The sequence below is a fragment of the Salmo trutta genome, chromosome 4, assembly GCF_901001165.1.
Source record: "Salmo trutta chromosome 4, fSalTru1.1, whole genome shotgun sequence".
In the NCBI taxonomy this organism is placed as follows: domain Eukaryota; kingdom Metazoa; phylum Chordata; class Actinopteri; order Salmoniformes; family Salmonidae; genus Salmo; species Salmo trutta.
Window position 1 is genome coordinate 26210943 of NC_042960.1, and position 26506 is coordinate 26237448.

The 26506-nt window shown below is 40.9% G+C and overlaps 1 protein-coding gene across 1 annotated transcript in view; it reads right to left on the minus strand.

Moving 5' to 3' along the window:
* LOC115192162 (insulin receptor-like) overlaps window positions 1-26046 on the minus strand; it is a 132779-nt gene extending 106733 nt beyond the window's left edge. Inside the window, exon 1 of the mRNA XM_029750363.1 lies at window positions 24854-26046. Within this exon, the coding sequence (XP_029606223.1) occupies window positions 24854-24932 (79 nt within the window). The 5' untranslated portion in view covers window positions 24933-26046. The remainder of the gene's footprint in view (window positions 1-24853) is intronic.
* Window positions 26047-26506: the final 460 nt, after the last annotated feature.

Consider the following 26506-nt stretch of genomic DNA (forward strand, 5'->3'; position numbering starts at 1 on the left):
CAGAAGCTGTTTTTCAGTCTCTCGTTCCCAGCTTTAATGCACTGTACTGATTTCGCCTTCTGGATGATAGCGGGCTGAACAGGCAGTGGCTCGGGGGGTTGTTGTCCTTGATGATCCTTTTGGCCTTCCTGTGACATCGGGTGGTGTAGGTGTCCTGGAGGGCAGGTAGTTTTCCCCCGGTGATGCGTTGTGCAGACCTCACTACCCTCTGGAGAGCCTAATGGTTGTGGGCGGAGCAGTTGTCGTACCAGGCGGGGATATGCCGAGGAACTTAACTTTCCACCTTCTCCACTACTGTCCCATCGATGTGGATAGGGGGCTGCTCACTCTGCTGTTTCCTGAACGCCACGATCATCTCCTTTGTTTTGTTGACATTGAGTGTGAGGTTATTTTCCTGACACCACACTCCGAGGGCCCTCACCTCCTCCCTGTAGGCCGTCTCTTGCCATAGATTTTCAAGTAGAACTAATTTGGCCACTCAAGAACATTCAGTCTTCTTGGTTAGCAACTCCAGAGTAGATGTGGCCTTGTGTCTTAGGTGATTGTCCTGCTAAAAGGTGAATTCATCTCCAAGTGTTTGGTGGAAAGCAGACTGAACCAGGTTTTCCTCTAGGATTTTGCCTGTGCTTAGCTCCATTCCGTTTATTTTTTATCCTGAAAAACTCCCCAGTAATTAACGATTACAAGCATACCCATAACATGATGCAGCCACCACTATGCTTGAAAATATGGAGTGGTACTCAGTAATGTGTTGTTTTGGATTTGCCAAGGGAATATTTTTATTCTGTACTGATTTTTTTTTTTCACTGTCATTTAGGTTACCGTAATTTCCAGACTATAAGCCGCAACTTTTTTCCCCACGCTTTGAACCTGGCGGCTTAAACAATGACGCGGCTAATATATGGATTTTTCCCGCTTTCAAAAATTCTCTCTCAAAAAAAAAAACACATTCTGTGACGTGCTCAGTTTTTTTGGCGGCATGAAGCTTTCATTAGACCAATGAAATTTCCGAACGGGTTAACCCTTTCACACGTACCATCACACGGGGTGTGATCGTTCTACAGTGGTCCCTGAAGCGTACGATCACACCCCGTGATTAGAACAGTCATTTAGAACGCTCTTTTAGAACGGCCAGTTTCGAATAACGCAACAATCAGCATTTGAGCTGGCCACAATGGCCACAGAAACTATTTACACAAACACAGTCCTTACAAAGTTATGTCCAGAATGTGAGCAGATTATTTTTAGATGCAATGTTCAGATATTCACAGAAGCATATATTGCACAACACAATCATCCTAACCGGAAAAATGTAGGCTACATTTGTCCTAGCGAAGAGAAGAGAAGACAAGATGAGTTTGGTCTGTTTATAGTATGCATGTTGAAGAGGTCATCTACCGTCGTTCACATCCCACCATTCATTTCCGGAAGTCCTCAAAAACTGAGTGAACCCTTACTCACCTCATTTTGTTATAACATCTTTGGTCAAACAGACAATTACGCGAAACCCAGAATGCATTGTATGTCAACAAACATGGCTCCATACACATAGCTGGAATTAGCTTAGCTCATCATAATCAGTACAACCTTCAAAACATTATTTTACACACCTACTATGCGCCCATTACAATTTATGCAAAAATCAGAACGCATGATTTATCACGGGTAATTGAAAAACGTGAATAAAATACTAAATATCAATAATACCACACAAAACATTTTCTGATAGTGATTTATTGATACAAATGGCGCGTGCAGGCAGTCAATCACGGTAACCTCTCACTCCCACTCTGAGCCATTCAGTGTTGTTGTTTATGTAACAATCACATTCTGGAATGTAGAGAACATTTGAACATCACGTGCATAAAAAAAACTCACGCTGGGGCGACCGATAGAGATATTTGGAACTCACATGTGAAAGGGTTTTAAGGTCAAAGAACTTTGTGGCCGGCGTGGGTCCTGACAGCGTGGAGCATTGTCAAAAAATCTACTATCATCAACGGGTTTCGAAAGGCTGGACTGCTGCGTGTTGAAGAGGGCTCAGCGGGGGATTTGCCTCCGGATGAAAGTGACGAGAGCGACAATGAAAACGATCCAATATCGGATGAAGCAATTCTGAGGCTATTCAACTCCGACACCGAAGGAGATGACTTCAGTGGTTTCAGTGCACAGGAGGAGGAAGATAGTGACCAATGACTTTCTTGGTAGGCTACTGTTTACTGCTAATTTTTTATTTTTGTTACAAGCCGTGTTTAGTTAAAGCCTATTTATTTTTGTTACAAGTCGTGTTTCGTTAAAGCCTGTGTAAAGTTCATTTCTTTCAATGTACCGGTAGGCACCTGCGGCTTATAGACATGTGCGGCTTATTTATGTTCAAAATAAATAACAAATTAAAATTCAGTGGGTGCGGCTTATATTCAGGTGCGCTCAATAGTCCGGAAATTACGGTAGTATTGTGGAGTAACTACAATGTTGTTGATCCATCCTTAGTTTTCGCTTATCATAGCCATTCAACACTCTTTTAAAGTCACCATTGGCCGCATGGTGAAATCCCTGAGCGATTTCCTTCCTCTCTGGCAACTGAGTTAGAAAGGACGCCTGTATCTTTGTAGTGGCTGGGTGTATTGATACACCATCCAAAGTGTAAATAATAACTTCACCACGCTCAAACAGATATTCAAAGTCTGCTTTTTTATTTTTCTCCATCTAGCAATGGATGACTTCTTTGCGAGGCATTGGAAAACATCCCTGGTCATTGTGGTTTAATTTCACTGCTCGACAGGGATACAGAGATGAAGTAATCATTCAAAAATCATGTTAAACACTATTATTGAACAGAGTCCATGCAACTTATTAAGCACATTTTTACTCCTGAACTTAAGGCCCGCCATAACAAAGGGGTTGAATATTTAATGACAAGACATTTCAGCTTTTCATTTAATGAATTTCAAGAGGTGTGAATACTTTGAAGCCACTAAGAATAAAGTTAGAGGTTTTAGACTAATCTGATCTGCAATAAAACATAACTTCTTATATTCAGGCATGGTGTCCAGAACCTGCTGTAATATTTCCTGTTTTACCATAGCAACCCTCTACTGTACTTACATTTGACAAAGAGATCAGATCCCTAGAGTAGCCAGTCTGCAATTGCAAAATGTTTACTATTCATTTTAATTTCTAAGTAACCTAAAATTCGATCTGCACCTGTAAGTAAACTGGTGTCGAGGTTAGTTCATTGTTAATTTTGGAACTCTTAAAAATGTTGTCTAGTCTTAGTAATTTTGACCCAAAAAAAATCTTAAATCACATTTGTCATTTAAATAATGATTTTGTCTAGTTATTGTCAAAATGACAAAAAGTGGGCCATTTTAGTCAACTAAATGTCCTTTCATTTGTCATATTACATTTGTACTGCCTCAACCTATAGTAAACATAAACCTCTGACTTCCATGTGCACAAACAACCTGCATAACATCCTATTCTCTTCCCAACTGCAGAAATATGACAAGTAGTATGGATTACACCTCTGTCACGTCATTGTTATCAATGTTCCACAGATGCAGCAGCCACATTGGTGTTCAAGGTAGATCGGAAACTAATGACTTATGACCAGTAATGTAATTGAGTCAATAAACATCAAGTCCGAATCGAGTTCCAAGTCCCCTGTGCTTGAGTACCAAGTCATGAGTTGAGTCAAGTCCCTATGGCTGAAGTCCGATCCCAGTGCTCGAGTCCTGGTCCAAGTCACTGGATCCACATTAACTCAAAATAAAGTTATTTACCCAGTCAGATAGTGTAGTGGCAATTTGAATTTAGTCATATTTTTGCTATCCCTTTTCTTTCTGTGCCACCAAATGTTTGCATATAGGCTACTAATAATGTAACCAAGGCAATGTTCAGTTGCAAAACGGTCTCGAACATTGCAGATAGAAATTCCATGAATAAAGAAAGTTATTCCTTATTCAACATGTCAGAGAGGCATGTTCGTTCTACATAGAAATGTTCTAATCTGAACGTTCCAAAATGTTGCGCCCTGCTGAACGTGCCCTAGGTTGTTAGCTATAGCTAACTAATGACTGTAACAAGGTGTAGAATAAACAAATTGTTTACGGTCCAGCCCGCAAGTAGCCTGTTTTAGAGCGGCCCGCCAAAGCACTTTAGAAAAAAATTTAAAAAGCATAGCGCCAGTATTATAGGTAATATCTTTTGAACGTTAAGGACTAGGATCAAGACGTTTTCTCTGAAGAAAATATGGAGACTTGGCTACCGAACCTGGTATCATGACTTCGCCCTGTTGGGTGAGGGACATAAACACCCCCCCACGAATACCAAATCTCTCCACTCTACAGAATGGACTTTTGGAAAGCCCTTTTGTTAACAGAGAAAGACTCTACAGGATGGCAACATCAGAAAGTTGAACAATGAGAGAATATTTCTGTAATGGAGGGTCCGTCGGTACTTAAAGAACATGATGTCAGATCAGTCATTGTTTTGGTAGATTGTTACTGATGATAGGACAGAATTGTTTCTTTGAAAGTCTACACATTCTAGTTATCAGATTTACATCAAAATGTTGCAAAACTTGTGATTAAACATGAAACTATGTGAGAAGATGAAATGTGATTTAGCTTATGAAACAATTCTCTCATTTAGAAGTAAACTTATGCTCAATCAGTAACCCCACTCACAGGAGCACAGACATTGGTTAGAAGGATGAAACACACCACTTCTCCTCCCAGGGACAAAACCCCCATAACGATCATTAACATTTAGTTCCAGAAATGTGAGGACTGCCGTCCGAACGTTAGAAGGGTGAATTTCAACGTGGAGGTGACGATCACCACGCTGGAATGGTGAATTGACACTAAACCAGCCAGAATACAGCACGAGCTGATTATGGTAACTTGGTATGAACTTTGAACTATTATTCACTGAAGTGATACATCCTAAACATCGAGTTATCAGCTGCAGCTGTAAACATGTGGTCTAGGAAAGGACAGAATCTCCTACGAACGACAGGCTACTTAAACGCATCTGCTCTACAACACTACAACCAGAAAGATTACTCAAAGACAATGGCAATCTCTGCTGGGCAAACCAGTCTTCCATCTTCGACCCATCTATCAAAGCGCAGCTCAGAGTGAAAATATATATATATATATATACATACACACATACACACACACACACCTTTTCCGAATGAATGCATAATATTCTGTATTCTCAAGGTCCGATAGGGACCCAATTCCTTTGTCCCTCAGTCTTCCCGCTCTTTCATTCAAACCCAACCCCCTTCCTTTGTATAACCAGCCGTCATATCAGGTTAGTCCACTAGGGACTTTTCATGACATGATTAGTAATTGATGTATGATCATTCATTCATTCATTCATTCATTCATTCATTCATTCATTCATATATATATTCATATAGAGATATATATATATATATATATATATATATATCTCTATATAAAAAATTAAATCTGAATGAGGTATTTAGTAAATAAATCAAGCCAATTTGTGTATTGCTGATTCAAATTGTTAGCCAGGGTTCGTGCAGATAACCAAGTACTTTACGACAATCAGAATGAGACTGAATTAGGTGACGATTAATGATTGACTGCTTTTGATATAAAAGATCTTCAAGAGAGTTTATTCCGAAGACAGCAGCTCTAAACAGACTTGCGTTGTGCCCCAGGTTATTATTAATGAGTTAATTGTTGAATGTTTTAATTCAATCACGTAATCAATTAAACATTAGGTAATCAATTTGATAAAATAGCCTGTCATCTCATTTAATCATAGTCAGAGACATGACACTGGCTGTGAAATACAGTGGGGAATGTGGGAGGGTTGAGTGAGACTACAATATCAAAGACAGCCTACTTTTCTATAGTCAAGGAAGAGAGAAACAGCTAAATGGTTTTATTATTATACTTTACTTTAATTTAACTAAGTCAGTTAAGAACTCATTTTTATTTACAATGACAGCCTACCGGCCAAACCCTAACGACGCTGGGCCAATTATACGCCGCCCTATGGGAATCCCAATCACGGCCTGTTGTGATACAGCCAGGGTTTGTAGTGACACCTTTAGCTGAGATGCAGTGCCTTAGACTGCTGCGCCACTCGGAAGCCCTCAATGCTGCTATTGTTTTTACATTTCGTGTGTGTGTGTGTGAGATACATACACACACACACACACACACACACACACACACAGTGTCACACTTACAGGCAATATCATTTCTCCCTGTGGGCATATAATATTGAAACATTGCAGCCTATGGAAGGTTTTCATGCACATCCTAAAACTGGACCAGCATGGCTAAAATAAAGTGGGCCTGTCTACAATGCATGCTTGGTGTTTAATCAAATAAAACAAAAATGGTAAAAAAACAGTTTCTGTTTGTAAATACGAAGTATAGAGGCACCAAAAGCACATTAGGCTACTCTTGGTCCATTCACATATGGGCAGCGTGCGTCATGGCTGGATAGGCTGCGTTTCCACTGTCAAAATTCATGCCATAACCAACTGTGTTACCGCTAAAACCAGCTTTTGGTTGGTCTTAAAATATCCCTTCCAGCCTGCCTGAAATTAGCACTTTGGATCATGTTTATAAGGACACACTTAAAATATATCCAACCCCTCCCATCTGAGCGCAAGAATGCTGATGTTAGACAGGTAAATAGACAAACCTGGGGTTAGGGCTGGAAACTGCCAGTGCGCCTGTTTTCACATGACGAAATTGCAAACTAACGTGCGTTTAACACTAGTAATATTGTCAATTGCCACTGAAAAATAAGTGTTTGACGAATATTTCTTTGCTGCTTTTACAAGAACAAGGGATCCGACGCAGGGAAGAAGAGGAGAGTGAGAAGGCAAGGGGACATCAACAAATGTACAATAACTAACAACAGTGTTTGGGCAACAGTATTATAAACCATGGTTAAATTCTCCTGCTGGAACAAAGCCAAGCACAACATGAGCCGTGGCTTTGGCATGCTGTAGTATTTTGACTTTGACTGAGTGCACACACACACACTCTTCTGCAGCTAGCTGTCTGCCGCGAGCATGGAACAGCTTACACAGGCAGTAGGATAGCAGGAGAGGCGGCTCCATGCACGTCGGTCTTTGTCTACTTCTGCAGTGCACAGCAGAGTCTCTACCTGCAAACAGGTGGAGGATTCCATTACCGTTAGCCTGTATCGATTACCCTTTTCAGACATAATGGAAAGGCCTGCCTTGAAAGCGCCTCGGCTACGGCATGTTTGTCTGATATACATCTTTCAAACCAAAACATTTTTCTTTATATGAAAAGGGTATTTCCAGCGACAAAGCCTCTACTTTTATTTCCACCAAGTACCAAAGCTGTTTGAATACCCATACTAACATACAGTATACTACATACGGAATGAGTATAGACAGTACATACTATTAGTTCATGTTAGTATACTGTAAAAGTATCCTTTCACTTGAGCATACTAGCGCTACGCCTGTCTACCGGAAGTTGATGCTGTTGCTACGCAACCTCTTGCTAGCTTGTTAGCATAACAAATTACTAGCTAGACATCTTACGACTTCGGGTGTGTTCGTGAATTCAATCTGGAGTCCTAGAGTGCGCTCTGAGCGTTCGTATATTCAGAGCATTGTCAGATTATCTTCAGAGCCGAGAAGTTTTTTTTATTTAACTAGGCAAGTCAGTTAAGAACAAATTCTTATTTTCAATGACGGCCTAGGAACAGTGGGTTAACTGCCTTGTTCAGGGGCAGAACAACATATTTTTACCTTGTCAGCTCGGGGATTCGATGTAGCAACCTTTTGGTTACTGGCCCAACATTCTAACCACTAGGCTACTTGCCGCCCTGCAGAGGGTTGATCCGAGCATTCTGACCACCCAATGTTGGCTAGCTTGCAAGCTACTGCCAGACAAATGAGAGAACACCTCACTGACCATTTTACTCACCCTAGCAGAGCTGGTTAGGCTGCTTTCATGTTATACAGATTGTTGGTGACTAAGTGTGCTGCTGGCAATTTAATTACGTTTTTTTGCCGACATTTACTGAAACATTCAACGGGTGTTGAGCATTCATAAATTCATCAGCAACTTTACAAACGCACCCGAACAAACAATGTCTATTGAGAACGCACGACTATAGCACTTAGCAAAGCAGGACGTGAATAATCGTTGGGTAGTTATAGTTAATATACTGGCAAGTTCAATGTATTAGTAGCCAACTAAGGTCAGGTAGCTAGCTAACATACTGCTGTAATGATATGCTGTTCGTAAGGATAGCGTTGCTAACAAATTGTCAGCGAACATAGTGTAACAACTTATTTGAAGTCATTACTTTACTCAACATTTGTTATAATTAGTCAAAGCAATGAATTTGAATGCGCTCTCGTCGGCTGCATATTTTCCTAAATTTTCTTCAAATCTGAAAATTTTAGGGCCCATTTTAGGAAGAATTGCATTATGGGCCCTAAAAGCATGGACATTTTGGCGACTGTAGTACGACATTCGGGAACTTTTGGCATACTAACTATAGCCATACTATGACAAATAAGCAAACTACATACTCAATTTAAGTCACAAATAGTACGGTTAGTATGAGTATTCGAACACCACTAGTCATGATTGTGGTCAAGTTGAGAGGGCATTGTAACAACACTCTTAATGTTTGCTAGGCAGCGCCCGTTACTACTATCCTCCTGGCAGTTCTAAACTTTGCGAGGCATGTCACTTTACATAGACCACCACAATGACTGTTTTCTTAAGCACAAATGAATGGATCCATAAATAATTACTGTGGGAATAAATATCACTGAATGCCGAAAATATTGGCATAAAGTAGGCTAATGCAATTGAAGGCTTGAAAATGTTGCTCACTGAAATTCCAGAAACATCAATTTGTTATAATTCATTTGAAGCAATCGCCTACCTGCGTGGTCAACTATTCCAGCACCGTTTCGGGCTGCTTAAAGACAAACGTGGGGACTCGTCTTGAGAAATCAATGTCAGATGTTTTCTTTTCACAGAATCTCCATTTGGATATTGGTTAGGTTACAATTAGGCTGTAGAAATAGTAGTTGAGTTGAGTGCTGCTCATGATCATCTTGTCTAGTTGGCTTATTTACTAGCACAGATCACAACATTTTGCCAGAATGTTATGCAACTTAGCCTAGGCCTACTTCTGACCAAAAGCCTGTGACTTGTCTTAATCAATGTGATTTTGTTTCACTGAATAGCTGTCTGTCTGTGTGTGTGTGTGATGAGACACATATACACACACAGAGTACCAGTCAAAGGTTTATACACACCTACTCATTCAAGGGTTTTTATTTTTACCATTTTAGAATAACAGTGAAAACATCAAAACCACAAAATAATACATGGAATCATGTAGTAACCAAAAGTGTTAAACAAAACATATATTTTACATTTGAGATTCTTCACAGTCACCCTTTGCCTTGATGACAGCTTTGCACACTTGGCATTCTCTCAACCAGCTTCATGAGGTAGTCACCTGGAATGCATTTCAATTAACAGGGGTTGAAAGTTAATTTCTGGAATTTCTTTGCTTCTTAATGCGTTTGAGCTAATCAGTTCCCCATTGTATAAAGAAGATAGCCCTATTTGGTAAAAAACCTTGTCCATATTATGGCAAGAACAGCTCAAACAAGCAAAGAGAAACGACAGTCCATCATTACTTTAAGACACAAGTCAGTCAATATGGAAAATTAAGAACTTTAAATGTTTCTTCAAGTGTAGTCGCAAAAACCATCAAGCGCTATGGACCGCCACAGAAAAGGAAGACCCAGTTACCTCTGCTGCAGAGGATAAAGGTCATTCGAGTTACCAGCCTCAGAAAAATCAGCAATTAACTGCACCTCAGATTGCAGTCCAAATAAATGCTTTAGAGTTCAAGTAACAGACACATTAACTAGTCAGAGGAGACTGCGTGAATCAGGCTGCAAAAAAGAAAACACTAAAAGTAAAATAATCAGACAAAACTTGCATGGGCCAAGATACATACACAACGGACATTAGAACAGTGGTTCTCGGTCCTGTGGTCTGAGTCCAAATGTGATTTTTGGTTCCAACCGCCGTGTCTTTGAGACGCAGAGTAGGTGAACAGATGATCTCCGCATGGGTGGTTCCCACCGTGAAGCATGGAGAAGGTGGTTTTCTGGTGACACCGTCTGATTTATTTAGAATTCAAGGCACACTTAACCAGCACGGCTACCACAGCATTCTGCAGCAATGTACCATCCCATCTGGTTTGCGCTTAGTGGGACTATCATTTGTTTTTCAACAGGACAATGACCCAACACACCTCCAGGCTGTGTAAGGGCTTTTTGACCAAGGAGAGTGATGGACTGCTGCATCAAATGACCTGGCATCCGCAATCACCCGGTTTGGGATGAGTCGGACCGCAGAGTGAAGGAAAAGTGACGGAAAAGCAGCCAACATGTGTTCACCATATGTGGGAACTCCTTGAAGACTGTTGGAAAAGCATTCCAGGTGAAGCTGCTTGAGAGAATGCCATGAGTGTGCAAATCTGTCATCAATGCCAAAGGGTGGCTAAGAATCTAAAATATATTTTGATTTGTTTAACACTTTTTTGGTTACTACATGATTCGATGTGTGTTATTTCATAGTTTTGATGTCTTCACTATTATTCTACTATGTAGAAAACAGTAAAAATAAAAACCCTTGAATGAGAAGGTGTGGTAACCTTTGACTGGTACTGTAATATTAATTATTTTCTCCCTGATTTCGTCATATCCAAATTGTCCCACTGCTGCAACTCCCATACGGACTCGGGAGAGGCGAAGTTCCAGAGCCACGAGTCCTCCGAAACACGACCCTGTCAAGCCACACTGCTTCTTGACACACTGCTCGCTTAACCCGGAAGCCAGCCGCACCAATGTGTTGAGGAAACACCGTACAACTGGTGACCGTGTCAGCGTGCATGCGCCCCACAGGAGTTGCCAGAGTGCAATGGGACAAGGACATCCTGGCTGGCCAAACCCTCCCCTAATCCGGACGATGCTGAGCCAATTGTGCACCGCCTCATGGGTTTCCCCCTCAGCCGGCTGCGACACAGCCCGGGATCGAACCCGGGTATGTAGTGACACCTCAAGCACTGCGATGTGCCTTAGGCCTCCTGAGTGGCACAGTGGTCTATCTGTATATTTGGTTAATTCTCTGGCTGGGCAAATAAGAAAAACATTTAGCATGCAATAATGTAGCCTAAATCAAGTGTTTGCCTATTATTTCGCTCAATCGCATAAAGGCAACACCAGAAAGTTGTGAAATATGAACACAAGACAAGGCTTTTGAAAATATAGATTTCTATTTATTATTGGTATCATGATTAAGATACATTGAGAGTATTACCCTATGACTGCTCCCTAACAAAGCAGAGTGAGGGTAGAAAAGAGATGGACCATATGTGCCTTGTTTCAAAATATATGAGTGGTTCCACATGTTGCCTTGACTCAAATTGTATGGGGAAATTATTATTTGTATTTTGTTACATTTCATTATATTCTATAGCCTAATAAATGGATCACGCCTACAGACAGTGATCCACATGGCAGTGGCTTGTTATATAAAGCAGGCAGACGGGCATCGAGGCATTCCTTTACAGTTCAATTGAATGTTAAAATTGGCAAAAGTGACCTAATCGACATCGAGCATGGTATGATCGTCGGTGCGACGCGAGCCGGATCCAGTATCTCAGAAACGGCCGCCCTCCTGGGCTTTTCACGCATGACAGTGTCTAGGGTTTACCGAGAATGATGCAACAAACAAAAAACATCCAGTCAGCAGAAGTCCTGTGGGCGAAAACAGCTTGGTGATGAGGGAGGTCAAAGGAGAATGACAAGAATCATGCAAGCTAACAGGTGGGCCACAAAAAGTTAAATACGATGCAGTACAACAGTGGTGTGCAGAACCACATCTCAAAGCACACAACTCGATAATCCTTGTCTCCGATGGTCTATTGCAGCAGACAACCACACCGGGTTCCACTCCTATCAGCTAAAAACAAGAATTGGTTCCAATGGGCATGCAATCCCCAACACTGGACAATTGAGGAGGGGAAAAACAAGGCTTGGTTCGATGAATCCCAGTTCCTGTTAAGTCATGCTTATGGCAGAGTCAGGACCGTGGACACATCTTGCCTGGTACAGGCTGGTGGCGTACTGGTATGGAGAATCTTTTCCTGGCACGTTAGGTCCCTTGATACCAACTGAGCAACGAATGTTTCCGACACCTTGTAGAATCCATGCCCTGAAGAATATAGGCTGTTCCGGAGGAAAGGGAGGGTCTGACCTGGTACTGGGTGTACCTAGTAAAGTAGCTAGTGAGAGGGTGTGTGTGCATTGACATCAGGGTAACCTAGTGTCTTGTCTGTTTAATTAGCAAAATAACTATTGATTTCATGTGCATGGCGCCACTATGCATCTTATATGCTGCACAGACCAGTAACATAATTAAACCCCAAATATTAGTCATGTTTCTTAGGACCTGCCTATAACAAATAATGGATTTCTTTGTGATGGCTTATGTTCAATGGATTTATTAAAATAGACGTCCACCCACGTCTACTCCCACTCCTAAATTTGCCGGCATTCGCAAGGGAGATAAAGGCTTATCCCAGCAAGAATGTGGTAAGAACGGGACTGTATGACGTGGGCTGTTTATACAGGCAACTTACATTAAAGTCTATGTCAAGGGTAATAGGGTAGGCTACACTACGGCTTTTTAAATGCTGACATGAAACCTCTGGAGATATGAACAGGCATTTTACTTGTCTGTTAAAAGAATGCATATTCCAAAACGGGACTAAGGTCCATCACTAGGCAATCAGGACTGTCAATCAAATAATCTCAAACTGCTGCACCAAAGATTTGTATAACTAACCCTAGACAGACTCTGGTCTGTAATTTCTAATGGTAGCAAATTAATCATAGTGGGCAGTCCAAGCAAGGAGGTGGACAGTCAAGCACAAGCTACTGACATCCTATTGGCGCGTTCTACCATTTATTTGCATATTTCCGTTAGCGAACGCCTAATCTGAAGTGAGTGTGTGCAATAACTCAAAACTTTGGCAAAGAGTATAGTCTACATAAACGCAGTCCACTATTACAGATTCTAGTTTTGGAAACAGAAAACTTTTTTTTGTACCTTAATAAACGCATCTAGCTACCATACCCTAAAAACCCCCAGCCTAAAACAAAAAAAACAATCAGCAACATTTGTTGTCGGGGAAATAATACAGATCATTCTATGCTGGACTGTCTGAAAAGATCAACGCTACCAATGCAGCAGCATTATTTACATATATATATATATATATTTTTTTTTTTTTTTTAATTGTCGCTAATCGACATGTTACTGTAGCTGTATTGGGTCTGTAAATGGATGCGGTAGATAACTTCATTGCCCGGCCTTAACGGTCATACATATAGGCCTATTATTCGGCACTGTGAATTGACGTGGAATTTTATTCTTTTTTTCTTATCGTTTTAAAGGGAAACTTTTTTTTTTTATGTAATGGCAGAACATTTCTAGGAAAATTTGCAATTGTTCACATCCCTAATTCATTCCATTTTCTTTCCTGTAGCTAGCAGGTTTCATTATTCAAATGGCAGCTTAGTTGAACGCATTTCGCTCCAGTGCTAGCCATATCAAGCTTACTGTACTTTCACCTACCACTCAACTCTGGCTCCGCACAGATCAATGAACAGCTCTATTTAAGCCAGGGAAAACATTTATTAATATAATTATTGTTGCGGAACAAAAACAGGCTATAATATATGCAGAGAGCGCAAGCAACGGCAGTTCAATTTGGGGAGGGGGAAAGAAAGTCGGTGGACCAACAGAGAGAGGCAGCAAGATTACCATAGAAACCAATCTCAGCCTACTCATTGGAAGACAAACAAGCTGTAGCTGCCCAGCCCAGCCGTATCACTGTTGACACCAGCCATTTAACACGTCGCCATCAAGACAGAGTAAGCATGGGCACGTGACACTGACTACGTGTCCTTTCTTTCATTACAGGCAGGTGCACATACTAAGCATCACATACGACAGCTGGAGAGCATAATGGAAGAGGAAAACGAGTGAATTATTATTATTTTTTTTTAAAGAGATGACAAATGGATGGTATTCACACCTTTAAGGTCTATGAAAAAGCAGGCTTTCCCACCCCATACGGGGGGGGGGGGCTGCCTGTGTTCAACTGCAGTGTGTGAAAAACAAATCACTAGATGAAGAGAAAGTGGGGAGAGAGGAAGAGAGGGATAGATAGAGGAAGGGAGGGGGTGGAAAAGAGGCAGGGACAGAGAGCGATATGGAGCGGGAGGGGAAATGTGAGCGAGGGGTAGATCTAGGGGCTACGCGCAGCTCAGCAGCTCACCCACATTAAGGGGCAGCCATCGCCACAGTATGGGTAGAGTAGAGACCACCAGACCTTGTTATGGGTCTCACACACACACACACACACCTTTGTGTTTCACCACTCACCATCCCCACTGATAACACACACGCGGAGTGGGTGCATTAACACATGGATAACAGTCCTAAAGAGTGAGGTTGGGTTCTAGCTCCCAGTCTGCAGTGGCTTTATCAGCATACAGACAGGCCAGGGAATGAGCCAGTCAGTCACCATTTTGGGCTCCATTAGAGCAGTAAATAAAGTGTAAGCCCATTTGGTGAAAACTTGTCTTGCTACTGTTTTAGAAATATTCTTGAGGTAGTTAAAAAAAAAAAATAATAATAATAATAATAATAATAATAATAATAATAATAATAATAATAAATCGCAACTTACTTTAGTCCACTACTTATTTACCTTTCTTTAACCATTTGGGGTGGCAGGTAGCCTAGTGGTTAGAGCGTTGGGCCAGTAACCGAAAGGTTGCTAGATCAAATCCCTGAGCTGACAAGGTAAGAATCTGTCGTTCTGCCCCTGAACAAGGAAGTTAACCACTGTTCCTAGGCCAACATTGTAAATAAGAATTTGTTCTTAACTGACTTTCCTAGTAAAATAAGTGTAAAATTATTTTTTTTAAAACACATTCTCTTTTACAATAATGACCTGACCATAAAGCACAATGAACCGTTGAGCAAGCCAACAGAAAAGTGACAATATCAGACAAAGCAGAAAAAAACTCAACTCAAACTGAACAGTTAACATAGTAAACTAACACGGGGTTGAGAGTAAGACTGGGGTTGACTTTATTAACTACTGACCTGAAAACAATTAGCACACCTGTGTTCTCTACCTGGAGAAACTCAACAAAGAGAGCATAAGAAGGGTCCTCCAGTTGAAGCACGTGTAAACCTAGTAGTGTGTATAGTTGACATAACATGTTAATGAAAAAAAAAAGGTTAGACATTTGCATCTCATGAAGGATCGATCTGTGCTTTAACCCCTGTGCGGCCTCGGGACGGACATCCAGCGAAAAATCCTATCGCCATTAGCATAACAATTTTTTATTTTTTTTTCTTCAAATTATATCGTTTTATAGATACACCTCTCCTGAATCGAACCACATTGTCCGATTTCAAAAAGGCTTTACAGCAAAAGCAAAACATTAGATTATGTTAGAGGAGTATATCGTAAAAGTAGCCACATAGCCATTTTCCGACCAATCACATGCATCACAAATAACCAAAAAAACAGCTAAATGCAGCACTAACCTTTTACAAACTTCATCAGATGACACACCTAGGACATCATGTTACACAATGCATGCATTCTTTTGTTCGATAAAGTTCATATTTATATATAAAAACAGCATTTTACATCGGCACGTAACGTTGACTAACTATTTTCCCTCAAATGCATCCGGTGAAACAGTGCTACAATTTACTAAATTACTATTCGAAAACATTTTTAAAATGTAATATTGTCATTCTAAGATTTATAGATGAATATCTCTTTAAAGCACCTGTAATGCCAGATTTAAAAATAACTTTACTGGGTAATCACACTTTGCGATAAAAGGGGATGCGATACTCAGAACAATAGGCTAGCAATAGCAATAGGCTAGCCATCTTGGAACAATTGCATATCAAATCTAGTCTTGTGTACTATTGTCAATAATCCCTTACCTTTGATTATCTTCATCCTTAGGCACTTCCAGGAATCCCAGGTCCACAACAAATGTATTTTAGTTCGAAAAAGTTCATCCTTTATGTTCCATTAGCTTGTTGTTGTTAGCGCGTTCTGAAGGCTGAACCAAAAGTTCCGACGTGCGCGGGGCTACTCTTTCAACAAATTTTTTTTTTTCTTATTTAGGTTCGTTCAAACATGTCAAACGTTGTATAACATAAATCTGTAGGGCCTTTTTCAACGAGAGCTCCAATAAGATTCGAGGGGGACGATTGCATGGTGTTTCAAAACGTTTCGAAAGGGGAGGGTAACCAGGGGCGCCAGCGTCATAATGGTGATGGCCCTCTCCGTGTGACCACGTTCCACAGCGTGTCATTGTGTCAGTTTTCACAGTAGGAGACTCAAATCACTTTGTAAAGACTGGGGACATCTAGTGGAAGCAATAGGAAGTGCTCAATGAACCATAGCTCACGGTGTGATTAATAGGCAACGTGATGAAGTTGAGTTCGCAATTCAGAATTCCCCTTCCTGTTTCGATCTGCCTCGGGGTTTTGACTGCCATATGAGTTCTGTTATACTCACAGACACCATTCAAACAGTTTTAGAAACTTTAGGGTGTTTTCTATCCACAAGTATTAATTATATGCATATCCTAGCTTCTGACTTTGAGTAGGAGGCCGTTTATAATGGGCACGATTTTTTTTCAAAAATCGCTGTAGCGCCCCCTATCCTAGGGGAACGCCAAGAGGTTAAATAAACCTGAAAATCAGCACTGTCCGTTTTCCAGAATGATATCACTTTATTTAACCCGCTCTTAAAGTGAGAAACTGAATAACAAGTAGACATAGTTTGACCTTTTCAAACTCTACCTAAACATAGCCAAACAGGAGCACACATTCTTAGAAAATTATAATATTTCAATTGAGTTGGTTAAGGCCAGAACGAAGTAGTCTCTCCAATTTCTCACCTTAAAAATGTATGCCAAACAAAAAAAAACATTGTTTGCTAAGGTAAACAACCCACCCTTTGCATGTTTGGCCATTATTCTAATGAGCCCCCAAAACAAGACCAAATTTGGTAGGTACGGACCGGACCAAATCTGAACCAATCATATACGTCTATGTTTCACAAGTCATCACAGTAGAGCGCAATATAGCACAGTACATTATACTGTACTCTAGTGTGCTCTACTGTCCAAACATCTATGATTGGTTCCGATTTGGACTGACAAAATGACAACGTCCAAGGTTGCACGATGCTCAGTGGTTGAGGATGCTGGTTACACTAAATGGAAAGAGGGGGCACATTAGGGCAGGAGGTAGCCTAGCGGCTAAAGCGTTGGGCCAGTAACCGAAGCTAGCTTGGGAGCTAACTGGGGAGGTCTCATTAGGATGACTGACTGAAACAAATGTTCGTCCCCACTAGACTCGCTTCGCGACATACGTCATCAATTTTGGCCACCAGGCGTGTCCGTATAGCCTCTCCCCTGAACATAACAGTAGGCCAGTGGGAGGACAGAAGCAGGTGACCCAACTGTGGATTGTCATTACTTTCATTTCCCATTTTAGCCAATTCAATTGCAGTCGTTCTGTTCAGATTTTTCAGTAATTCTATTACAGATTTTGAAACAGAATGACAAGTTTTAGTCACTTAAAGACGCACTATGCAGAAATCACTCCACCATTTCCTGGTTGCTAAAATTCTAATATTTTGCCTAATTTCAGTTTGACAAAACAAGCAAGTACAGTGTAGAGAATCATTGCACCATCTAAACCGCTGTGAAAACATTTATTTTCAGCTGGTGTACAACATCAAAGCAAAAGGACGCAAAACTAAACTTAAGAACAGGGAAGCATTGAAATAGCACACAGAACAGATCTACCGCTTCTTAGACTTGCTTTCAATGAGAATGACAGATCTATAACTAATTTCTATGTGAATTTGGTCAGGTCGCCCAAAAAGTTACATATTGCAGCTTTAATAAATCTGAAATGATCTTAAAGATATGTACATTTTTAGCAAAAGAATGTTAAGACACTACGGCAATATATAAAAAAATGCATTATAAAAACGACATTTTTCACAGGGGTTACAGGTACAAAAACAATCAAATCAAATCATACAATAACCCCGACCCATCCCAATCTAGATTGTTTAAATGTTCTCTAAATAATCGTGATTGTACAATTACAAAAAAGGTAAAATTCTATTATTTGCTGAAATGCAGTGTATGAATTCAGGGCGTGTGAAATTAGGTGGATTAGAAGCCCCACTAATAATTTAATAAAATGTATCAAAATTGTTTAACCCGCTTTTTTGCAATTATCACTGATCTGGCTTTCAAATCCTTTATGAAAATGCCCCTTTTGTTACACATTTTACCAGAACAATGCATAATGCACATTCAAAAATTATGACTAGACATTATAGAAAATTAATACAGATGTCATAAACAATCTCTCAAGTACAAGTCAACATGCTAGCAAGTAGCCAGCTAATGATTATATTGCAACAGTTGAATTGTTATGAACACACTCTTCTGTCCATCTCCAACTGATTGAACAGCATGCTAGCCTGTCACCTTTGTTCAGATGTTGAAATCAAGTGGCCTACCTTAATTCTCAGAATGTAAATTGTGTTTAATGCTTATTGCACATTTGTAAAAAACAGACTAGACAGCTAATATAACAGTCGTTGGCTAAAATGCTGATTCAATGTTCATTGATACTCCTGTTTTAGTAGTGTTTCCTCTGCGTGCAATTTGAGTTGAGACAAAAAGGGTGTGGTTAGAAAGGTTAACTTGTTCTTTATATTAGCTAAAATTATGTTTTAATGTGTTTCGGGTGTCCATATGACAGATTCTGTTGGAACAAACCTACAAATGAAAAAAGCAAGTTGAAACCACTTGTCAGAGAGGAAGAAGTGATCTCTCAATTTAGTTGGCATGAGTGGCAGGGGGAAAGGGCTTGGTGTGTGTGTTTAAATCGAGAGGAAGAGGCGAAGCGAGAGGTTCACACACACCACACACACTCGCCAAAATAATCCCAATAATTTTGGACGCAAGCTTGTCACCTGCCTTCCCGCCATTGGGAAAATGACTCCCATTGTTAGGGTGGAGACATGAGCATCACGTCATTATTTGTCCAGGCCTCAATTGTTCTTAGACTAGCACCATTCATTACCCGTCGATAATTTTAAGGTAACAACAGTAACTGTTTCCAATGGTTAAATGGGAGAGGGGTGGCTGCCATCTGAGTAAAAAAAAATTGCAGCAATGCTGTCTGCCAGCAGTAACCTTCTCTGACAGAAAAGATTCAAGGGCTATCATCATTACGTAAGATAGATGGAAAGCATTTAAATTCATGCACTTCCACATCATATGAAGGAATGTGCCTACCTGATTTATGGGACAGTGAACAGTTGGGAGACAATAGGCAATATCTCTTAAACTTACAGAAAGGCAATTCCAGCGTTATAGATGTGACATTTGCACACAAAATTAGAAAAAAAGTGTCTCACAGAATGAACATGTTAACGTGTATATTTATGAAATGGCGCCGGAGCAGAAGGCAGACGTTTTACGTGCCCCCAACCGATTGGGCTTTTGTTGTTGTTTAACTTATTTTTACTATTTTTGTACATAATGTTGTCGCTACCATCTCTTATGACCGAAAATAACGGACGAGCAGAATAATTTCTCTTCTTTCATGACTGACAAGCCCGAGAGGAGGATATACGGCTCCCTCGGGAACAGGCCCCGACCCCAGTGATGAGCGTGTAAAGGAGGCGGAGAAAGAGGCCGGAGGGCGGGCTGCCTTCTGAGTAGGAGGCGATCGAATAAACCCCCACTCCCCTCAGTTCTGCTCGCAAACATGCAGTCTTTGGACGAGTTATTGGGAAGATTAAACTACCAATGGGACATTAAAAAACTGTAACATCTTATGCTTCACGGAGTCGTGGCTCAACAACGACAATGTCAACATACAGCTGGCTGGTTATACGTTGTATCGGCAGGATAAAACAGCGGCGTCAGGTAAGACAAGGGGCGGCGGTCAATGTATTTTTGTAAACAACCGCTGGTGAATGATATAAGAAAGTCTCGAGCTGTTACTCGCCTGAAGTAGAGTTTCTCATGATAAGCTGCAGACCACATTACCTACCGAGAAAGTTTCCATCTATATTCTTTGTAGCTGTTTACATACCACCACAGTCAGAGGCTGGCACTAAGACAGCATTGAATGAGCTGTATTCCGCCATAAGCAAACAAGAAAACGCTCACCCAGAGGCAGCACTCCTAGTAGCCGGGACTACCTCATTTCAATCAACATGTTAAATGTGCAACCAGATGGAAAAGAACTCAGGACAACCTATACTCCACACTCAGAGATGCATACAAAGCTCTCCCTCACCCTCCATTTGGCAAATCTGACCATAATTTTATCCTGCAGATTCCTGCTTACAAGCAAAAATTAAAGCAGGAAGCACCAGTGACTAGATCAATAAAAAAAAGTGGTCAGATGAAGCAGATGCTAAGCTACAGAAATGTTTTTCTAGAACAGACTCCAATGGCATTGAGTACACCACTTCGTCAATAAGTGTATCGATGACGTCGTCCAAAGTGACCGTACATACCCCAACCAGAAACCATGGATTACAGGCAGCATCCGCACTGAGCTAAAGGCTAGAGCTGCCGCTTTCAAGGAGCAACTCGAACCCGAAAGCTTATAAGAAATCCTGCTATGCCCTCGGATGAGCCATCAAAACAGGCAAAGCATCAATACAGGACTAAGATCGAGTCGTACTACACCGGCTCTGACGCTGGTCGGATGTGGCAGGGCCTACAAACCATTACAGACTACAAAAAGGAAGCACAGCCGAGAACTTCCCAGTGACACAAGCCTACCAGACGAGCTAAACTACTTCTATGCTCGCGTCGAGGCAAATAACACTGAAACACACATGAGAGCTCCATTTGTTAATCATATTTTACTTACTGTTTCTTAAGTAAAAGGCCACAATACTGTTCTCAAATAATCACATGGCATGTTGTCACTGTAAACCAGACAGTGCAGTTAGATGAACAAGAATTTAAGTTAGCGGGACGCCTATCCCAAAATTAAGAATATTAAAAGTGTTTTATTTTCTGCCCAGGAAATCTTTTTCCTCAGAATAATCTGGGGGGGAAAAATAAACTAAACTGTGTTCACCTTTCAGTTTTGTCAATCGATTTATTTACCACCCATCACATTAAACTAATCAATCATCAAAACTTAATGACACTACTGATTCTGAGAGATCCTCCGGTCCAGTCGTTTTTCAAAAGCAACGTGGCCATATTTACTAGGGTGAGGAAAGGAAATAATCCTAATTTAATTCACCCACAAAACTAAAACAAATTGCTGTCACCCTCTTAACCCTGTCGAAAGGTTTACTGCCAGAATAAGATGGAGTATCAGAGTTTTTATGACCCAGCACTTAGTCTGGGTGAGCCGGTGTTGAGGAATATTTGATGCGATAACGATTTGTTTGTGCTGTTGTCTGCGCCCAACAATGTTTGAACCATGTTTTGTGCTACAAACATGCAATGTTGTCTGTCGTGATGTGTGTTTTCTCCTATATTTATTTTTAATCCCAGCAAATGTCCCCACAGGAGGCCTTTTGGTAGGCCGCCATTGTAAATAACAATTTGTTCTTAACTGACTTGCCTAGTTAAATAAAAATGTGCACTTGTTTAAAAAAAAAGAAAAAAAATCCTTTAAAAAAAAAAATAATACAACTACTTTAATGGTTGTAGCCATCAACTGTCCCATTAACAAATCACCCATATTAGCAGACTTCTCATTTCAAACTTAACATCTCTAGTATAGACTACTTACTGTCATCAACGTCACGCCTGCAATAAGTGACCGGTATTATCATTGTCGATAATGTTTGGTTTATTGTTCCAGCTTTACCGTAGCAGGCCATCGACGGAGACTGGGTGAGGAGTGTGTGAGGAGAGAGACAGACAGCCCTGTGTTTGTCTAATTAAACTACCTTCAGAGGCCTCCTGAATGGCACAGCGGTCTAAGGTACGGCATCGTGGTGCTAAAGGCGTCACTAGAGACCCGGGTTGAATCCCAAACTGTGTCGCGGCCGGCTGTGACCGGGAAACCCATGAGGCTGAGCACAATTGGACCAGCATTTTCTAGGTTAGGGGTTGGCCGGCTGGGATGTCCTTGTCCCATCACACTCTAGCAACTCCTTGTGGGGGGCCGTGAGCATGCACGCTGACGCGGTGTTCCGCCAACACATTGGTGAGGCTGGCTTCCGGGTTAAACGAGCAGTGTGTCAAGAAGCAATGCGGCTTGGCAGGGTCATGTTTCGGAGGACGTATGGCTCTCGACCTGCACCTCTCCCGAGTCTGTAGGGGAGTTGCAGCTATGGGACAAGACTAACTACCAATTCCTGGCAGCTGAAAATGTGCCAGTGGCCTGCATACTCACCAGACATGTCACACATTAAGCATGTTTGGGATGCTCTGGATCGACAGTGTTCCAGTTCCAGCCAATATTCGCACAACCATTGGAGAGGTGGACCACATTCCACAATCAACAGCCTGATCAACTCTATGCGTAGGAGATGTGTCGCACTGCATGAGGTAAATGGTGGTCACACCCGATACTGACTGGTTTTGATCCATGCCCCTAACTTTTTAAACTACCTGTGACGAACAGATGCATATCTGTAAACCCAGTCATGTGAAATCCATAGATTTCGGGCCAAATGAATTTCAATTGACTGATTTCCATATATGAACTGTAACACAGTAAAATCTTTGAAATTGCAGCATTTTTTTTTAACTAGGCAAGTCAGTTAAGAACAAATTCTTATTTACAATGACGGCCTATCGGGGAACAGTGGGTTAAGGGGCAGAACGACAGATTTTTACCTTGTCAGCTTGGGGATTCGATCCAGCAACCTTTTGGTTACTGGCCCAACACTCTAACCACTAGGCTACCTGCCGCCCCTTGTATTTACAATGATGGCCTACCCCGGCCAAACCCGGACCAATTGTGCACCGCCCTATGGTACTCCCAATCCAAGCCGGATGTGATACAGATGCTTTCACTTCATGTGGCCATCACAGGAATGCCTACTAGTTATTTCCCTAAGGTTTACAAACAGCCTCATATGTTCTAGATAGAATGTTCTAGAGATGTGTCAGCTTTACAAGGAAGCAAACAGAGCATCATTCTGACAGTCTTGTAGCAAGAGAAATATGCAAAGACTGTAAATTAGACATTTCATTATGCAAAACTCAGTGCAGCACAAAATTTCCACAGCCAAGTCTGAAAATAGCTCAGACTTGGCTTGGCTGAAAATCCACTCATCTAGAAAATATTCCATATTGCTAGAAAATATATATGTAGTGTAGATTAAATCAAATGTATGGAATAGCACCTTATCTTGTTCCAGGTCTTCATAATATGCATGGCTTTGAGTCATGCTAACATAGGAGAGGATTATAGAGACAATCATATTGTATGCTGTGAAATTATTTAATCCTGATCTGAAAATGTTTGGATCAAAACAGTGAGTGTGGGGTTTATATTTCTCTCAGAAATGGATAGCTCAAATAAAGTTGTTATAAAGACTAGGACCACAACTATCAATAAGCTGCAAATGTAGATACAAGCCACAATTTAAAAACACTGATTTGCCTTGTTTTTCCATACAAAATGTCCCGCATAACAAAAGGAATAAAATGTCTCATAACACAAGGAATAGGATATACAGCTATAATCTTGTTTTGTTTCTCCCATTTCAATACTACTCCGTAGTAAACATCCTCACAGTAATTGTCTGGCACATGGTGAAATGAGAGGGTGTGAATGTCAACATTATTTTTGGCATTTATTTTGAGGGATGGACAAGCGTAAACAATATCATCTAGCTACGCAGCTAACCCATATAGTTGTTTTGGCGTTTGGGAGCGATGTTAGCAATCGATGCTAGCTAGCAAGCTATATAAACACCGTAGTCAACAACTAGATAGGGTTTTGCTCGCCTGTACCTCCCGTAAATAATTCCATGGAACGCACAACATCCATGAGGCTCGCGATAGTTACTTAGCGTCATACCAGAAAACCTCATTCTTCAATCGCTAACGTTAGCTAGAGCAAACCCACAATGTTGGCTAAACCTGAATTTATAGGGTTTTCAGGTACTTTAACGATGGCTAAATGCATTTACATGTCCTGTTACAACGAGATTGTGTCTAGCAAGTCGCCACGAAGAGGCCTGCCTATTTGTGCAAGCGAATCCTGCAACTTCCAGTTTAGATTCGCTGTAAAAGACCACCATAGTCCAGTAACAGGAGCTAATCTGGCCCTCCGGTTAACGCATCCACGCCAGGCCTCAATAATATATTTTTAAGAGGGGGCGGTGGGTATTCTGTAATAACTTTGCAAGCAATATTAGTAACATGGGGTGGAAATGTGTTTCCCATAGTTAAGGCAAAATTGTGTCGTGGCAAAATGGTGAAACAACCATATTGTTCAAGTGACCACTGCAAATAATCCTTTACTTAAGAATCAAGGAAAACTCATTTTCAATAAATTCATTTTCAAATTTGCAGAAAGAAATGTGCAACAAATAATGCGTTAGTAGAATTATATGTGGCGTGTATAGTCAGCAACATAACATAACATTGCATTACAACTATAGCTTTACTTACTTTCTCCATTTGTTAGGACACACTGGCATCCAACGTAGATAAAAGTAACCAAAACAACCGCTGAGGTCCCAAGCCGCATTGTGACTTCGATTGTGTTCTCTGTGTGTGTTTTGAAGATATCCAAAGTTCGTTTAAGAAATCCAATACAAACAAAAAAAAGTTTTCAAAAGGAGAAGATAAATCAAGCTAGCTAGTCCAGTTAGCCCCCCTAAAAAGGGGCCAGGGGTCCAACGTGGTTGTATCTTAACAGCAAAATCTTCTCAGCTAACTTTGTGATTTCGGTTCTCCCTGAAAAAAATTACCACTAAATAGCGTGATCGTGTGTTCTGGCGACACATTTGCGAATAAAAACAGTCATATCCCACAATTGTATGGGATAGTTCACTTCAATATGTTTGATATTTCTTTTTAAAAGTATTCCGATTCGAGAAAAAATAAATCCCACACTGCTAGTAAGTAACTAGCCACGGCCTCATTCCACGTTAAACGAGGTTCCAATGTTGAAAGGCACCCAGAGACAGTATTTTCGTATTACAAAGCAATTCTTTAAGATGAATGCTTGATCATTTAGAAATCTGGGTGTCCTCTTCTTTCCAAAAATCCAGTTATGTAGCCGAACTTCTATAGACCCAAGAAGCTAGCTAACGTTGGCTAGCTTGCTGTAATCCACAGGTCGCTGAGTGTTTCATGCACTTCCAACTATTGTACTTCTTCGCCGTATCACAGGAAAAACACCTAGTTTTAAAACGTGAGAAGAAAAATGTGAACACATCCCATGAACTTTGGATACGTGCAGGAAAAACGTGGATATATTTTAACGACCTTCCTCTGAACTGATTCAGTCGCTACAGCCAGCCCATGACAACATGAAAACACCCCTCCACCCAAAAAAAAAAAAATGGATCCAGCGAACGTTACGTTCAGCCACTAAACAAATAGCCCCCCGCTGACAGCACATTGCTAAAAAGTGTGAGAACTCGCGTCTTCAGATTATCTAGCAAAACAGCTAATATAAATAACGACGCTTCAAAACCGGCAATTAAATAAAGTAAATAACCGCTGTCAGAATCAGAAATATGAGGTAAACAAACTTAATGGCATAATAAACTGCTATGTGGAAAAACTTCGATTACCGTATACAGCACCTCTCAGGTTCCCACCTTTTCTTCTCTATGTCTATTCACCAGTAAACAACTACTACCAGTCAGCTGGGGCAGATACGGTATGTAGGAAAACACGGACTGGAGTAACGGTGCGCACAACTAGCTATGTGTGGATTGCAGTGTATAGCATTATACAAAACCAACAGTCTAACAAAATTGTTAGTATGGAAGCACATTCGCGCCCCCATTTTTTTTAAAGGGCGGCTGAATTTCCCGATTTGGCCTCGTTTTAGATTTGGTTCATTAAAATGCTAGCGGCCATGACATAGAGATAGATAGAGGACTCATAATGGATATAAACAATTTTAGCATGCACATTGCCATTGAAAGCTTCCACTATACTTCCACCATTTTAAAGTAGTCAACTGGGTGGGGATTCCAATGGATTGTTGCCTCAATGGTGCTGCCTATGCTGTCACAGACGCTATAATGTTGCAGATTTAAAGATGAGTCCTGTCTATCTCTATGGGCCATGACTGAATTCAAACAT